At 30.9% G+C, this 17,863-nt stretch overlaps 5 protein-coding genes across 5 annotated transcripts; 3 read left to right on the top strand and 2 right to left on the bottom strand.

Moving 5' to 3' along the window:
• Positions 1–1,512: 1,512 nt before the first annotated feature.
• Tsp_02048 (putative 3'-5' exonuclease) lies at positions 1,513–3,120 on the bottom strand. The gene has a single exon (XM_003377818.1). It carries the CDS (start codon positions 3,118–3,120, stop codon positions 1,513–1,515), a length of 1,608 nt encoding a protein of 535 aa, XP_003377866.1.
• Positions 3,121–3,923: 803 nt separating this feature from the next.
• Positions 3,924–4,384, bottom strand: Tsp_02049 (cAMP-specific 3',5'-cyclic phosphodiesterase). Its single transcript, XM_003377817.1, has 2 exons — positions 4,160–4,384; positions 3,924–4,094 (listed from the first exon to the last, which is right to left on the bottom strand). Exons 1-2 carry the CDS (start codon positions 4,382–4,384, stop codon positions 3,924–3,926), a joined length of 396 nt encoding a protein of 131 aa, XP_003377865.1.
• A 6,488-nt stretch (positions 4,385–10,872) lies between these two features.
• Tsp_02050 (hypothetical protein) lies at positions 10,873–11,782 on the top strand. The gene is made up of 2 exons (XM_003377816.1): positions 10,873–10,927; positions 11,307–11,782. Exons 1-2 carry the CDS (start codon positions 10,873–10,875, stop codon positions 11,780–11,782), a joined length of 531 nt encoding a protein of 176 aa, XP_003377864.1.
• Positions 11,783–12,478: 696 nt separating this feature from the next.
• Positions 12,479–14,228, top strand: Tsp_02051 (Tau-tubulin kinase 2). The gene is made up of 5 exons (XM_003377815.1): positions 12,479–12,634; positions 12,713–12,969; positions 13,036–13,321; positions 13,386–13,572; positions 14,203–14,228. Exons 1-5 carry the CDS (start codon positions 12,479–12,481, stop codon positions 14,226–14,228), a joined length of 912 nt encoding a protein of 303 aa, XP_003377863.1.
• Positions 14,229–16,537: 2,309 nt separating this feature from the next.
• Positions 16,538–16,855, top strand: Tsp_02052 (putative chromo' (CHRromatin Organization MOdifier) domain protein). Its single transcript, XM_003377814.1, has one exon. The coding sequence runs from the start codon at positions 16,538–16,540 to the stop codon at positions 16,853–16,855; it is 318 nt and encodes a 105-aa protein (XP_003377862.1).
• The last annotated feature ends 1,008 nt before the right edge of the window (positions 16,856–17,863 follow it).

Below are 17,863 nucleotides of genomic sequence, written 5' to 3'. Positions count from 1 at the left end.
TGCTTAAACAAGTTCCACCAAAACAGCTATCATATGACACACCTTGCCGGAAGACTACTGATTAACAATAAGCGAACCTGTCTCGAAGAAAAAGCAAATTAAAATACAAGGAACTAGTGATCGTCAACTGAATGCTATGTGTAAACAAAACGATTTCAAAAGAAAAATAAACAATCAATAGCTCAGTGCTATGGACTGTACCAAGCTGAAATATAAACATCGACATTTGTGGCTAATTGTTGCTCTTTACGCGAAATTACATACACACGCACATTCAAGCTATCAAAATTGCCACCATAAATTCCTGACAAAATACTAGTGAATCATTAATTATTAATCATACGGAAAAATACACTATTGATCAGAACTTGAACTTCAATAAACAACCATTGGAAGACAAATATATACACATATGCAAATAAAATACAAACAATGTACGCATAAATAAACTACAAATAATGAGAAAAATAATTTAACTTACAATTGACCAATTTTTTTCACGTCTTTGATTCATCTCTTGTCAATAAAGTCACCGTCACAGCGAATGGTCAATTTTTCAAAATAATAAAATGTCAACGAAAGCAATGACCGTAATCGTTGCAGACAAGTGTCATTTCGAAAAATTCACCCAGAAATTTGAAGTTACAGTAATAAAAAAAGATGTGCATGGTTAATAAAAATAGTTCTTAGTAAAATTTTCAAATTGTTGAAGCGATAGCAATCATCATAAAGAAATAAAGCAAATGTGGAAAATTATTTTTCTGTTTAAATTATTTTGCATGATGAAATTGTTTTCTGCAAAGCATGACCTACTTCTTTGGGTACAATTAAGTTTTCAAAGAATTTTTCAAGAAAATTAATTCTTGACGATCATTTTTAAAAAAATTTAGCTCTTTTAGCTGATTTTATTTGTATTTTTCAATATTACACTTCTGAATAAATAAATATTAGTGTAAAAAACAATTTTCCGCGATTGATGTATTGATATTTTTAAAGAATATTGCTAAAATAATGTTCTTCTGCTGTTCGTGCGCAGTTTGTTTTTTTCAAATTGTTACACATTATACATTAATAGTTGAATTGTTCAAACGCAGCTGATACGTGCGCAAAGCGTATCGTAGATTCAACATTGTAAATAAAGCTTGTTGTCGTTGAAAAATGAACAATAAATTTGAAACTAATTTTTATCAACAGTAGTTGAAATTTGTTAAAGCAGATTAAAATAAAAAACACATTGATAACAATGAATAAGAAGTAAAAAATGCTAACTTGATTTGTTTAATGTGGTTGTAAGTAGGGTTGGCATAAAAGTTGCAAAATACGACGTTTACGACCTTACTTAGTCGTGTGCAACGGTAGAATTCCAGCATTCCTAGAATGTCAGAGATGTAGCAGAATAATTTCCTCGGCCTTGTAATTCATTTTCACCGTCAACTCTTGTCAACAACAAATACAACCGACAACATACAGTCAGCTAATTAAAAAAAATGAAAACAACAAAAAAATTCATGTTCAGTAAATGAATGACGCGTCGACAGACCAAAGAGAGGGAAGAAATTTCGGTTTCATCAGATCGACAAACCGTTTACGCCACAATTTTTCAAAACCGCTGAGGCCAATTTCTGAATTTGCATAATAATTCACAACACACTCCGCGTGCGTGTCGTAAATATTATTCCTATGCGTGGCGTTTGGTTTTTCCATTTCGATAGCTTTTTCAATCAAATCCAACTGGAATTTGTCTTGTTGAAAAAATAACGCCAACTGCTTTTGCAAGTATTCTCTTCGGTCGTCTGGCAATTGGTCGAAGTGAAATTTCAAAGTACGGGCGTAGCCGCGAATTTTGAATGCATCTTTGGAAAATTTGTCCTCTTGTTGCTCCGCCAGGCGCAGTGGAGCGTCGCATTGTTCGGCAAGTGACCGTTGGAAAAGCGTATCATAATATTCAGCTTTTCGATGGCAGTCGAAGCATAGAAGCAAAATGTCATGACTGCGGAAGGATTTCAATTCTTCAGGAAAAAGTCGTCGGTACAAATGGGGAATGATCCGCTTGCGCATCAGCAAATCCAACCGACCACAAACAACGCATTGATTTTCCTTTTCTTTGATGTAATAGCTTTCCTTGGAAGCGACCACTTTCGGCTGAAATCGCAGTTGCACCACAAACGGTGGATCTTCTTCAGCACATGAAAATAATTTCCAATGTTCATCCGACAACTGAGATACAACATCGCCCAAATTGTTTTTCACATACCACATCAGCTTCTTCTTCGGCAATCGGGACAACAAATCCCCGTCTGGTCCAATCAGAATGCAGTTCTGATAATGGGGACCTTTCAGAGCGAATCTCGAAGGAGATGTGCTTGCAATTTTTGGTTTCAACTGTTTGGAGCATGTCTTGCTGAAATTCTTCTGCCTGACAGGACGGTGATCGTAATCATCCAAGGCTTTCTGTGCAGCAGTCTGCGCGCATGAGCACCACATTGTCCAACTGTGATCCAAAAGTTTGTTGGAAAGAGATTTCAAAAAGCAATCCAATGAATACTGAGCATCTGAACTAGCATACTGAATCTGCGCTTCGGTCAATTCTGTTGCATCCCAATTGCTACAAGCAACTTTAGTCAGTTTCACTAGCACATGATCGAAACAATTTTTCACCAATGTTTGCAAAGATATATTGCGCTGATCCACATCCAACAAATACCGTACATCAAATTTACCTCGGACAACAATTCCATGATCGAGATAAAGACGTTTCACATCCTGTTCAATGCCTAAACCAACTTTCATCACTTTTGAATTTTCGAGAACCGTGACAAAACTCGACGTCGGTGTATTCATTTGAGACAGACGAACCAGAATGCAAACACCAAACGCGGTGGCAAACTGAACTAAGCTCACATTTCTACCGGTGGCATTCGAAGAGCAATCTGCCGACCACTCGCAATCCAATCCAAGTACAGGAACCTTATCGATGTCCAATTGCAAATCATTCAACACATTTTCCCATTCATCCCAACTTTTTACAATGTAAATATTTCTAACATTTCCCGGATTTCTATTCCATTTACAATATACATCGCAGCTTTCGTCTCGCAAATTATCACTTTCTTCGGCCATATATCATTTTCATCTTTTTTCCAATAAAAAGAAAATCAAGTTTAAAATACTGTAATCCATCATGATCATCCTCAGTTCAACCAGCTTGATGTTATAAATAATATTTCAAACTTTAAAAAAACCTACTAACTTTTTACATCATTTAATTTTAATTAAATTACTTTTAATTAAAATTTTTTGTAGAAAATATAAAATAAATCAATAGAAAGGCCTTTATAAAACTACACCTCACTTTTAATTAACTCTTTAAAAGTATCAGCAAAGATTTAAATTCAAAACATGAGTTTCACTCGTGAAGCACAGAAGCATTTTTTATTAAACAGTTTTTTATTACTTATGTAACGGTTACGGTTGCGCTACCAATTAAAAGAAAGTCAAGATCAAAAGGAAGAAAGTAACGTAGGCGCCAAATCAAGAATGATAATTACGTTGACCGATTAAAAAAGGGGAACAGCGTTTATCCAGCGGCACAAACATTTTCCTATATATATAGCGTGATTGTGGCGCTTAGAGTTCGTTAGAGCAGCAAGTGTGAGTGAAAGTGTGTGGTCAGTTTGTGTGTCTGGCGTTCGCGTATAAGCATTTCCAATACAGTCACCTCTTAATCCCGTTGACGAGGAGGATCTGCTGAGAAGAAGGTGACATGGCGAAATGAAAAAACTAAGCCAGATACGCAAGGCTACTGCTATTGCTACATTTCGCTGCTTTTCAATTTCGTACTGCAGTTTGTTGTGTAGCATCGTTGTCGGCAAACGACAGAACAAAACAAAGATACCATGTAAAAGATGTGAGACGATGGGCACTCATTCTTGGTCTTCGGCAGGCGGAAGTGCTTCGCGTTTAGTTGCAGAGAGTTTTTTGAAAAGCCAATCACGATTCTCTTCCAACTGATCTAGCACTGACTGCCCTTCGAGATAGACCGAATCGGCCCACGTCTCCATCAGCGGATGCACAATGTAATCAATAAATCCCACCTGAGATTTTTCCCGTGAAACGTTGCGCCTATCGCACATTGGACTGATTTCCAAACCGAGCTCACGTTCCCGATCACTATGCTTCCAGTATTTTTCAAGGAGACGATCAATCCACTGTTGGTAGAGTTGATCGGTTTTGCCGGATTGGATAAATCAGCAATGTGGATCATATTCTGAAGTACCTGTATCCGATCGCTGTACTTTTCCAGCAAGGGCATACCTGGACCGGATACTTTTTTCGTTTCAACCATAGTTTTCAAATCGGCTAATAGACTCATGTGCTTCGACATGTCCGTAACCAGTACCGTATCAATGACAATTCGTCGAAACAGTTGGCGATGCTTTTTACTGAAACCCGTCAGTGTGTCTGTTATGTATTACAAAAGATGTAGGCGATCTAAGGCGTACAAGATCGAAATGAAGAAATAATGTAGGCGCCAATTCAAGAATGATAATTACGTTGGCCGTTTTAAAAAAGGAGACGGTGTCTATCCAGCGGCACAAACATTTTCATTATATATATATGTATATATAGCTTGATTATGGTGCTTAGAGTGCGTTAGATTGAGTGCGTCTGTGGTTAGCTTGTGTGTGCCTATTGTTACTGTTTGTATCTGTGAATAAACGTTAAACACCTGAAATATGCCTCGCATGAATGACCGACAGAAGTTTACAGTAGCCCCGGATGTTGCACTTACAAGAGAGGCAAATTTGATTGACCTTTTTAAAAATATAGTAAGGCAAGAATTTTACGTCATTTGAACAAGTTTTACATAAATAAAGCCAATTTGCAAAGTGCATCACTTCAATAGTAGTAGTGGACTGAACATAACAATGGTTTCTTACGTATAAAATTCTTTGCATAGATAGCCAACCAATAAAGTATTGGCTAATCTACTGTTCGCAACTCATCGTAAAAACAAAGATGAACAATTGCCACTTACGCATCCATCACACTAACAGTTGTATAATTTTATATCTGAAATCAGTTGCCAATCTTTTACATTTTTAATGCATTTTGAATAATTATTTTATAAAATATTTTCAAGTATTTTTTGCTTAACAATTTTTCATTGAAACACTGGAATCATTTTACATTGATTAAATGGGAGAAAAGTTATTACTTTTTTGAAATTAAATATGACAATGAGAAGTGCAGAAAAGATAAATTTATAGCTGTGATTGCGACAGTTAAAAGGAGAAATCAATATTTCAAGTTGTTTACATTTATTTGAGCAATTTTGACTTTCGAAATTGTTTCCTTCAGTGTTTTCAATAGCTGTAATATTTTGGAAAAAATAACACGTTGCTATTTCTTTTTTTAAATTTGTGCATTTTATTGAAACTCAGAAAACATTGTTCGTGTATTTTTGTTGATAAATTTTCTAATATTTTTTAAAGCTTAATGCCATAATGTTTAAAATTTTATGCAGTTGTTTATTATGTGTGTTGCTTTTTTGTCTGTTCTCTTTGAAAGTAGTTAATTTACGCATTTTTAAAATTAATTTTCATAAATTAAACTGACTATGAATAAAATATGGTTATAAACTGTATTAACTGCTTTTCAAATAAGTTTAAACTAAGGTGAAACTGAAGGAAATTTAAAATGTTTTTAATGCATCATGCATAAAAATATAATATACTTATAATATGTAACTGATATTTATAAATTGCAATCTTTACGGCGATATTTTTTCAGTTTTATTAAAATAAGTCAAGATGATTGGAGGGTCAATAATTTCAAGAAAATCGTTTTATTATAATATGTAAATGTTAAAAAATTGGTGATACTTCTCATGATAAATACTAACTGTAAATAAATTATTGTTATACTTAAATAAACATAATTTTATATAGTTCCAAAATTTCTAATTATATTGACAAAAAAAGGAAATATATGAAATATTATGGCGCTCATTTTGATGGAAAATAAATGAATAAATATAATTAATCAGATAGAATGTAATTTTAACTTATTTTATGAATGCTTTTTTCTAAAAGTCTTTTACTTCGTTAAATAATTATTAACTAATTTTTACTTTTTCTATTGTTCCATCACAAAAGTAAATTTCCGTTTTGTTGAATAAGTAATAAACTTTGTTGCTTCTTTTCTTTTCATTTATTAAAAAGACATTTGCTAAAAGAAATTATTTGCTATTAATTATATGCAGTCATTTTAAAGCGGGATTTATTAAAATGCATTTAGCATACAAGTTTTTTTGTTGTCCTTTTGAAAGAATCATAATTACAATCAGATTGGAAGAAATCTTGCAAAATACTCATTATCATTAGCATTAGCTATTTGATGACATACTTGGCTTATTGTTAAGCAGAACCGCAAGAATGGGTTGTTAAGTGATGATCAAAAACGCGTTCAATAATCCAACAACTAGTTGCTCAGAGCAAAATGAACGAATGAGAAATGAAAGTTAAGTTTGCGGGTTAGAAGTCGATTAAATCTCTGGCAATCATCCTCTGGCTCATTCTGAAAGACGTCATTCTCCGCATCGAAGAATGTTCATTACGTGCCCTTTGCAAGGCCAAAAGCCTCTCTGTCTGAGACATTTGTAAAAGCACTTCCAAATTTCACTCGCCTACAAGCAACGGCTTCATTTGTGCAACCATAATTTATTAAAATTTTTTGGAATAAAGATCTGAGGTAAAAAATTACATTCATTATTACTTTTGTAATAATTACCCAATTATATAAAACTGTTTTTTTGAAATAGCAATGTATTTATTTAAATCATTATGAGATAATATTAAAATTATTCAATAATTAGAAGATGTATACGATGTGAAAAATTTTATTGAAATGTTTATTGTATCTAATGAATGCTGCATGTCAATTTTTGAAGAAATACTAACAGTATGACTTATTTTTGTTTTGTATTCAAATATCATACATTTAGTAAAATTAGCTTCATGAAAAAACCTTCATCAAACTCAATATCAACTTTAATATACGTTAATTGCAATAATAAAATTATTATGCTGAGTGAAATTGACTACTGCTAAAATTTTTATCAAAGACATTTCAAGAAAAATTCAACGACAAATTGAAATTATATTAGTGTTTATTGCTTTAATAAAACATAAACAACCTTTATAAGGTTATTATAAAGAGTTATTATCTGCTGACATAAAATATTTACAAAATCGTGAAATTTTTTGAATTAATAAATTCACTTAACAGATGCTCATAAAATAAATAAATTATAGCAATAATTATTCATTTTAAGAACATAAATGTAACTGAAGCATCATGATACTGCCCGTTAGTTTGAAATTAATTACATAAAAATTGCTATGAATATTGGAATAAAAAATGTGCTAAAAAAGACAATTTAGTATGAATATGCACAAACTTTAAATTCAGTGAAGAACCATTTAAATTATGTTTATGTTGAAATGTTATAAATATTCCAGCTTCATTTTTCACTTTATTCAGAGTCTCTGTTCTCCTTTATTATTGTATTATCTTTAATTCAAAATATATTAGTATATATTTAAATTATAAGATTATATTTTATATATTATAATGTATTATATTGTATTATTATATTACATTACGTTATTTTATTTTATTTTATATTTCAAATTCACTTTCAGAGCAGAAACCAGACATGGGGCTTTGTTCGTGGCTCATCATTGTAAATAGTAAGTCAATTCAGGCTTTCTTTGCTAGGAAAATTTCATAAATTACGCAATTGTTTTTCAAAAAAATATTTTCAACTCTGAAAAATTAAATCGAAAATCTTAACTTGCAAAACACAATAACAAGGCAATTTTATTAAAAAAATAACACAAAAACAACCACGCAAAGCAAAATATTGATTATATATTTACTATGAATTGTAGTGAAATTATTTGGAATTCAATTTCTATAGTTTAACATTTGTAATTAAGATTGCCCACACTATCAGTTATTAGCATATTAAATTATACGCTATCCAGTTAGTCCAGCTTTTTCGATTGCTTTCTGATTTCAAAGTCAATTATGATGAAGTGAAAGTTAAGAACCTAATTCAAAATTTACGTTTATCACATTAACGTCTTTTCTCGTTTGTAGAAGAGGGATATTCAATAAAGATGCTAATTGAATGCGTTAAAAATTATCCCTTGTCGCATGCCATCGCACAGCTTGCAACTGTAATTCAGACAAAGAGCATGGACCCTCAGTTTTACTTCTATTAATTCATTATTAGATGATTGCAATTTTTTATGATTCCCTAAAATTTACGAAAGTTCTGTGGTATTTTATAAATGGCATTTCAATTTCAAATATTATTTCTATAATATTAAAAGAAATTGCTTTATTCAAATTTATGTTAAAATTCAATTTTACTATGATGTTGCTCAATTGTCAATTTTTGAAGCGAAATTTTGTAAAAAAAATTACATTTTAAATAAATACTTCAAATACACATTCAAAAATATCTTTAAATCTGATTTAATCAAAAATAAATGTCTAATATGAAAAACAACATGATAATTTTTTACAAATAATTGTTTAATTTAAAATGAAAAGTAAGGACATATAAATAGATAAATAAACAAATTATCTTGTTTTTTATGAATGTGAAAATAAAATTTATTGTTGCTTTAACTATTAATATCAATTTTTACCATTTTGACAAAAAACATTAAAACAATATTTTGGAATGGTTCTTTACATTTGATTTTCATTTTTGCACACTATATATTTTTTATATAAAAATAGCAATTCAGTATTGTGTGTCAAAAATTGCAAATTCATAAAATGGATATCAAATTTTCATACTGTTCAGTTTGGTTATGCTTTTCAATAGATATAAATAAATTTTACTGCTGTACGAAAATTACCCCATTCAAAAACTCCTATTTTTATCCAGCTTAAAGTGAATTTATGAAATTCCAAATTGAACTGAATTCAAATCAATCTCTTTGTATTTTCATCATTAATGCAAATTTTATTGATAAAAATTTCACCCAAACTAGATTTAAAATTTTCATTAGATAATATCATTCATCTTAACAAAGGGAGTGTAACAAAGATTTACATACTTGATTCTGAAACTTTTTTGAATATGATCGTCTCTTAACATGGAAAACGCTTTTCTGAAAATAATTTTTATCAATAAATACATCAAGCTTGCATTAAAATAACTATTTAAAAAATGGATTGAATAAATTACTTAATTAATTGAATCGATTAAATTGACGTGTCCAGTTAAAATTGGCGTACAATGAGAATTTGAACAATAAGATGTAGTTATCATTTTGCTCCAGGAAAGAAGAAGATTGTGCGTAATTCATCATGCTTTAGACAGATTTTAATGACAAGCTGTTTTTCACTTCTTTTCAGGGTTTTGTTACTTGCTTGAGTTGCTGCTGGCATGCAATTATTGCATCTCTCAAAGGACCATTGCTTTCAGTTTCTTTTGCTTTTCCGCTTTCACTGATGCACATTCAGTAAAAATCTTGAAGCCAGCAAAATTTGGATGCAAGTTTCTAGCGATGTTTTGAATTGCAATAATCAATGAAACAATTATTTCATCTATATCTATAAGACATCTTTTATTTTTCTCATAAATCACTGGCTGATGTATATTTTTCGTCGAAAATAAAAAAATCAATGCAGATTTTCAATTTTCACTGCATCTCAACAATCCGAACAACATTTATGGTTCACTTAAACAGCTGTGATTTAAAATTTTAACAAGTATTATAATTTTATGAATTTTCAATGATTTTATTTAATTTTATGAAATTTCAGTTTACTGATTCATGAATTTTGAAAGATTTAAACTTATCTTTAAGTAATTTTTAAGATGCAGTTCAGTTTTATGATTAATGGTTTCAGAATGTCTTTATTTTGCTCATCTAAAAAAGGAGTAAACTTATTAGGAAATTGATATGATAATAAATTTTACCTATTCAAATTATGGACATAGATCATTTTTAACTATACTTTTATTTCTTTTTTAGTCCACTAAATTATCAGTGCATATTTCAGCAAAAGTTAAAATTTTGGAATTTTTCTACAGAATAATTGTTGCAACCATCGTCTGATTTTAAACAAAGAAAATTGATTTTTGAAATTTACATTATTGTTAAAATAGCATAACATGTCAATAATGCAATTAGCATTCTTTAAGCTAATCACAAATCAAATCATTTAAAGCATCAGTAGAAAATTGATCAAATTTTAAATTTTAAACTAAACAAATAAACAAATAATGATTTTTTTATTAAGAAATGAAACATCTCGGGTATTATTGCTATTATTTGTTCGGTTGCTTTTGCAGTAGTATTTATAAAAATAATGTTGGCAATGAAGCTATTATTGCAGTTTAATAATTCACGGTAATAAATTTTAATAAACGTTTCATTACTTGCTATTCACATAAATAACTAGGCATAAACAAGCGTGCATAAATTTGAAATTTGAAATTCATATTACTGTTTATTATTAGTTATTGAATCGAGTGATATTCATAAATATCACATTTTCAGCTTCATGCATTATCATTTGTGTTTTGACATTTATATGCATAGCTTTTTATTTTGTACATGCAACATGCAAAACAACAGCAAAAGATTAGCGGCATATATTAAAATGATTTGATGTTTTAATAAAATTTGCAAAATCTAAAATACTGTGACGCTGATATTGAAATTTTATTACAAATTAATCTATGTTGAAAGTGGAAAAATAAAATATTGTTAGACTAAGTTTTCATTCTGACCATTTCAATATTGTGATTGATAAATTGGCGCTTGTTAACTTCTGTGCATGGCCAATTGCAAGCCTCTTCAACACTTCAAAATGAGAAGCGATATTTCAAGGGGTAATTTTGGAATTTTTATTGCATTCTTTGGATAAAGCGACCAAATTTCCTGGGGAATTGGAGAATCAGAACTTTGAAGTAAATCAAAAAATCAAACCACTGCAGGAAAAAAGAAATGAATGAAATGTAAATTGCAAACGCACAGACACTAATACTAATACATTAAGGAAATTTTAATAAATTTTACTTCTTTTTAACTTTGCATTCTTACAGTATACTTAATTATTTCAACTTCATTTTGTTGTTTTTTTACAAAGTGATTGCTTTTTTTATAATCTTAAGTACTTGCACTTGTTAATATCTAATTAATTATAAAATTTGCATTGATTTTTTTCAGATTTCTTTTTCAATATTCGTATAATTGTGAAATGATGTTTAGTTGCTCTGTTTCCATACTTTTCTGCAACGGCAGACGAGATCGATGCAGCTCCGTCAGATTTTTTCATTCACACGCTTTTCTCTAAAGCAGCTACCCAAAAACGTCTCGGTGGACGCAGTTCTCCGGTGGTGTCGTTGGATTTGCAGCCGTTGATCCGAGCAGCAATAGCCCAGCCGGATGTTTACGTGCCGACGCCTGTGAAACGTCCCGGAGCTCGTTTTCGTGCTCTACCGCCCCAGCCGTGGCGTTTCTATTGGAAGAAGAATCGTCTGGTGAAACGTCAGCCGAACAGTTCACTAGTTTGGATTGATATTGATGACGACCAGGACAGCGTGGAAATGAAGAATGAACAAAAAAGGGGCGGTGGTCGTTATGTAAATTGGCACTTTGCCAATGATGCAGACTGGAAACGTGGTGGTGGTCGCTATTTTCCATGGTACGACGGACCTTGGTCCCACTACTGGAAAACAGTTTGAACCGTATCATCATTATTTGAAGCATTCATTTATTTTAAAAATTATCAATTTACTCTGTAATGATGCTGCGCATTGAATTTTAATTTACACAACAACAACAAAACAAATCACAAATTAATAAGTTTAACTTTTATTTATAAATAAAATTATGAACATATTAAAAATTTTAATTTCACGTAAAATATTTGCAAAGAAAAGTAAAAAAGATTTCAAAAAATCTTAAAAATGTATAAAAATTTACGACATTAAATGCATTAAGATTTAATATTTCTTAAATCCGCACTTTTCATCACTTTTTACGCTAAAAAGTGTATTAATTTATATGCTATATTCAATTTGCTATATAAAGCTGAAAATGAACAAATTGAATTTCATTATGTAAACCATGCTGCATAAAACAGTGCAAAATGCATTTGTATGCGTCGATGAAATAAATAATTTTTCATATGCATCTATGAAAATTGTCCCTACTTTATGATTATCAAAAATAACTAATAAATATAAAATTAAGAAATGTAAACATTATATAAAATCAGTACATTAAAGTTTAATGTTTGAAAACTAGATTGCGCAATTGTTTAAAATTAAAAAACAGTTTAATGCAGTTTAAAGCGTTTAAAATAGATAGTAACAGTTGCTTTGTAAATTGTATTCACAACAAGTGCCGTGCCTTGTTCAACGGTGCACTTTATCGCCATGCAAAATACTATACCGAATATTGTAGAAATTAATGAAGTGCTGGTGGGAATTAATGGAACCCCATGGCACGTGAAGAGTTACTTGGGTAAGGGTTGTTTTGGTGCAATAGTTGTAGCTGTAAATACGGAAACTGGGCAAGAAGTAGCATTGAAAGTAAGCAAAGAAAATTTTGATAAGCATAATAATTTGTTTTTGATTAGCAAGTAATTTGTTTTTTTCCAAAAGCTTGAGGATGCAAATCAAGAAGTACGAACACTTCGACTCGAAGTCGAAGTTCTCCAAAAATTATCCGAAATAAATTCAACACACTGTTGTGCTGTCTTCGACCGTGGTAGGAAAGGTGACAGATACAACTGGGTAGCGATGAGTCTGGTCGGCAAGAGTTTAATGAAGCTGCAAATGGAAGTGAAAAAAAAATTTACACTCCGCACAGCTTTACACCTTGCCAATGGGACATTGGAAGGTATTTCCGACCTTCACAGAGCCGGGTCAGTTGTACCATTCTATATCTTTATCCATATTTTATTAAACAAAATTTTTAAATATTATTTAAGATTTTTACATCGCGATATTAAGCCGGCTAATTTTGCCATCGGTCTTCCACCAAACTGCAAGCAAATATATATTCTCGACTTTGGTATGGCTCGTAAATATTTGAAAGATGACGGCCGTCATCGTCGGGCAAGAGAAACTACCGGATTTCGAGGCACTCCTTTTTATGCATCTCCAGTTGCACTCCAAGGAGGTGAACAAGGACGACGAGACGATGTCTGGGCTTGGTTTTTTATGATTATCGAATTTACCGTTGAAAAATTGCCTTGGGCTAAAACTATTTATAGAGTATTTTTCTTTCTTTATTTATTTACTTATTTCAAATTTTCAAAATGTTGTAATTTTCTTTCAGGGAGCAACCACAAGAGAAAGGTTGAAAGATATGGCAGAAGATCGTCAGTTTTACGTTGAAAACGGCGATAAACTTTTAATTGGCTGTCCAAAGCAATTTTCTTTAATCCATGAACATCTTAACAAGCTGCAATTTTCAGATGCTCCAGATTATGAAGCAATTATTAAAGCAATTCAAGATGTCTACAGTGATCAAAACATTGACATAAATTCACCACTGCAATATGAAAATGAGATACAATCTAATTAGATTTTTCATTATTCTTTTAAATATTTCAATTTAAATATGCTCACATTTCAAATAATAGTTTATTTTAACGTCTATTAAAATTTTTATAATAATTATGCACAATTATTTTCTGCTTGGAAAGAAAACAAAATCTTTTACTTTTAATTTGTCCAACAAATGTAACCTGAGCATTGTTGATGATACAGTATCAGAAAGGTTCCAAGGAAACAGAATGCATAATTTTGTTTCCTTGGAAATTTAGTTATCATTATTTTAACTTTATTACTCTTAAAATAGCAGCAAAGAATAAAGGTTGTCATGCAAAAAGTTCATGCATAAGTATTTTAGTTTATTACAAAAAAGTCAAGTAACGTTACACTGAAAGCATTTTTACATAATTGCTAGATAATTTAATGTAATCAGTTAAAAGTTGTTTCTTTTTTCTTTTAAAAAATTTAAAACAAAATTAGTATATAAATACTTTTGCCAATAGCGATAGGAATTGGTTGAAATATGAAAATTATTTAAAATTAAATTAATGCCGATAGTTAAATAAGTTCTAATAAAATGATAATTTATTTTTATTTAGTAAGGATACTCAAGCATGAAAGTTGACTTTCAAAAAATTCAATTTATTTATATAATAATTTTCTTCAATTCTGTTTATAAAATGTGAATGGCGCTTTTGGTTTCATGTACCTAATACTGGCAAATACTGAAACACTTTGATTGAATTGATCATTCACTTAACACACAAATAATTCAAATATCTTACAACTAATGTGTAACAGAACACAACATATTTTGGAACATTCCCATAATTCAGCTGTTCGAATGAATTTAGTATATTGTTCAATTATTACATGTTAGTCAAGTTGATTTATCAATTTCAAATTAATCATATGTTTTCTTCATTATACTTTTCAAATATGATTGATGAAATTATGTCAAGTAATTTACCATAAACATGAAATGTTTGCAACTTTAGTAATTTGTTACATATCTATCTATGTGCTTTATTGTCTGCTCATATAATCTTTTTATACAATTTATCCGTTTTTAATATTAACCGTTCAATAATTAAAAAGAACTTTGTTGCATTCTTATTTAATTTATGTCTAGTTATTAGATTCTCATTTTCTACAATTCGTATATTAATTGTTTTGCTTGTTCCTATAATGTGCGCCTTTGTCTGTGCTACAATAACAATAATACATGAGACATGCTTTCTAGAACAGTTCCTCTACAACACTACACTTTTGATAATAACAATAACAGTAATTTATTAATAATACTGAGTAAGATGAATGCAGAATAATATTTAAATACAATTAATGTTGTATGTTGTATTAATGATCACGGCAATGATAAAAAATTATATGAATAACACTGAGCGAGGATTAACAGAAAGCACTTGTAACTCTTAACCAGTAAAGTTATAGCTAGTAGATTCTAGGAAAAAAACATCTTTCACATTACATATCTAGCAAGAGTTTAACGAAATTGAAACCTGCTTTGTAACTATAATAACATAATTTATGATTAATTAAGTTAATAAAAATGACATAATCAATTGATTGAAAAATTAATTAATTTAATAATATTTAAATTATGAACCTCAGTTTAAACTTTCATTAGCTTATCTTTGAAACATTTTTCCAGTATCAAAATTGAACTCTGCTTTTATGCTATTTTATTTTTGTGCAATATAAAATATTAGTGCACTTTTAATTTGATTGAGAACAATATATTATGGCAGTATAGGAAACAATTAATTATGCACATTACAAAATAAAGGTGTAATATTTAAAAAATTATAATTAATATGTCAGTTATTATAAGAAATATAAATGTTGAGCAATTCAAAGTATTTAGTTGTTGTTTCATATGAGAGATTTGAAAATGCTTTGATTTAAATAGTTTTTTGATTGAATTGAAAAGCTTTTCATTTTGGTTTGTTGAACAATTTCAGCTTTTACAAATGTCACAAATGGAATAATAGTCAATGCAAGCATTTTTCGAGTATTTGATTTCTAATATAACTTCATAATTGATAACTGTAATTTTACTGTCCTTCAAACAGAATTAAGAGATTAATCACCCTTTTTCCATACAATAGAATGGACATACCATAATAAGCCGTACTGTCAATATTGTTTCGATTTTGAAGTGTAAACAATTAGCAGAGCAAACCAACTATTTTCAAGACCAACAAAAGTGCTGATTTGAAAATATTAATATAAACAATAAATTAGAAATTACTAAAAAAAAGAAACGAAAAAAGAGAATGTTAATTTATCATTGTTATTGTGATTTGAAGCTTTTATGTTTGTATTAAATGTTTTATGATTCAATTTACAATGAACATTGGTGATTTGATTTGAAATGAAAATGTGTTTTAATTAATTGATATAAGTTTCGCTTTTTCGATGTACATCAATCATTTTGGAAGGGAAGTATTCTTTGTTTTGTCGCTTAATTAGCCAAGAGTTTCCAATTGAAGAAATATAAAAATGGCTTGTCTGTATATATATGCATATTTACTTGTTGCATGGAGTTGATAAATTTGCTTGAAGAAGTAAGTAAGTGGTCGATTGGTCGGCCGCTAAAGTAGGTTTCTCGTTGACAACGTTGTCGGGAAGTAAACTGTTAGCAGAGCTGTTCAATGCAAACATTCTTGTCAAAAGTGTGCATTGATGGCAAAGTGTGCATTTCTGCTTTCTAGATTTCTCACAATCCAATTCGGCAAAACTACTAACTTGTCAAAATGACGTATTTGTAAGGGGTAAACAAGGGGAAAAAATAGGCATTCAGCATGTTGTTTACAACCGCTTCAAAAAGCAACCTCCTCCTGTGCATTTTGCAGTGAATATGGAAAAAATCCCACTACAAATAAACGTATCGTATATTTTGCAAATGAATCGATGAATGTGGGGAAAAGTCGAGCTGGTTGTCGTGGAATTGTCTGTTCAAATAGAAGAAACACGCGTTTCGTTAGCGTGACAACAAAAAAGCCAACCACACCATTACCACCACCACCACCACCAGCAGCAGCATCTGGTGATATATATATATGTATATGCTGGCTGGTAAAAGTGATACATGAGAAAAATATGAAAATGCTTCGGCTGATTGATGAACCGATGTGGCCAGTGGGCGTTGTCGAATTTCGGTCAAAGGTGAATCAGGCTCGTGCAAGTTCCCCAATTATAAGTACTGCTATTATAATGCCGCCATGTTGATGAAGTTGTACTTGAAGTTCGGTTGGTGAATTGATTTTATTGTTCACTTAACCTTGGCAAGATTACTCATGCGACAGCTATGGCACAATTCAAAAGCTCCAAACCGGACCAACGTCACGGGAACTGGTAACATGCGGTTGTCAGATGAATGTGTCACTTGAGGACAGTCTACATTCCTGTTCTCTTCTTGGAGATAAGCATCCGAAAAGCGGGCGCCAACGCCTGCCAAGCCTGCCTGTGATTTTTGCAGCCAGTCCATGCATCATCGCTTTCCGGCTGTATTTATCGTTCACTTACAGTGATCGTCAAGTTCCATCGAGCGAATTCCCATTTTCCACGTACAAAACGTTCCACACTGGCGACGTCTGTCGGCTGTCAGCTGGCCAGTTTATGTCTATTTATTTTTGTCATTTATTATTATTCTTTGTATAAAATTCCAATTCGCATCGCTTTTTCTCCACACATCAGCATCCAATTCACCCCCTCACCGGCTAAAATTCTCTCTCTCTCTCTTTTATCCTACCACGAACGTGTCGCGTAGTTTTCTTGTTTTTCTTTTCTTTTTTATTAACAAACTCATATTCATAATCAAAAAATATTAATATTATGGAATTTATTTGTTTATTTTTTCTTCTCCTCAAAATATAGAAAAAACTGCATCATTTCTGCTTCACTACAAACCTAGCAATTACTAAACCAAATTACAACGTGTTATTGGAAAACATCCTAATTTTTGATTATTTTGTCAACTGATGACCCAACAACCCATTTTCACCATGCAAGCAGCATTCTTACCAATACAGACAATCATCTTCCACTTTGGAGCAGCATTTGTCGATGAATTTGTGTTGCAGAATTGCCGTCTGTCGTCGTTGATGAAAGCATACTACTAAACGGTCCTATTAACTGGAAGAACAAGAAGCGGAAGAATTGTCTGTCTCAAACGTGTATTATTATTATTATTATAATTATTATTATTAATATTTTTATTATTATTCTTCTTGTCTG

Source organism: Trichinella spiralis (assembly GCF_000181795.1).
Source record: "Trichinella spiralis strain ISS 195 chromosome Unknown Scfld4, whole genome shotgun sequence".
Taxonomy (NCBI): domain Eukaryota; kingdom Metazoa; phylum Nematoda; class Enoplea; order Trichinellida; family Trichinellidae; genus Trichinella; species Trichinella spiralis.
This window is presented reverse-complemented; position numbering and strand designations above follow the sequence as displayed.

Excerpts from the sequence above, each read along its gene's own strand:
- Tsp_02048 (XM_003377818.1), bottom strand. The coding sequence starts at position 3,120 with ATGGCCGAAGAAAGTGATAATTTGCGAGACGAAAGCTGCGATGTATAT.
- Tsp_02049 (XM_003377817.1), bottom strand. The coding sequence starts at position 4,384 with ATGTCGAAGCACATGAGTCTATTAGCCGATTTGAAAACTATGGTTGAA. Across the intron at positions 4,095-4,159 it reads GAAGCATAGTGATCGGGAAC|GTGGGATTTATTGATTACAT; the intron begins GTGAGCTCGGTT and ends GAAAAATCTCAG.
- Tsp_02052 (XM_003377814.1), top strand. The coding sequence starts at position 16,538 with ATGAATGTGGGGAAAAGTCGAGCTGGTTGTCGTGGAATTGTCTGTTCA.
- Tsp_02050 (XM_003377816.1), top strand. The coding sequence starts at position 10,873 with ATGGCCAATTGCAAGCCTCTTCAACACTTCAAAATGAGAAGCGATATT. Across the intron at positions 10,928-11,306 it reads GAGAAGCGATATTTCAAGGG|TTGCTCTGTTTCCATACTTT; the intron begins GTAATTTTGGAA and ends AATGATGTTTAG.
- Tsp_02051 (XM_003377815.1), top strand. The coding sequence starts at position 12,479 with ATGCAAAATACTATACCGAATATTGTAGAAATTAATGAAGTGCTGGTG. Across the intron at positions 12,635-12,712 it reads GGCAAGAAGTAGCATTGAAA|GATGCAAATCAAGAAGTACG; the intron begins GTAAGCAAAGAA and ends CAAAAGCTTGAG. Across the intron at positions 13,322-13,385 it reads GGGCTAAAACTATTTATAGA|GGAGCAACCACAAGAGAAAG; the intron begins GTATTTTTCTTT and ends ATTTTCTTTCAG.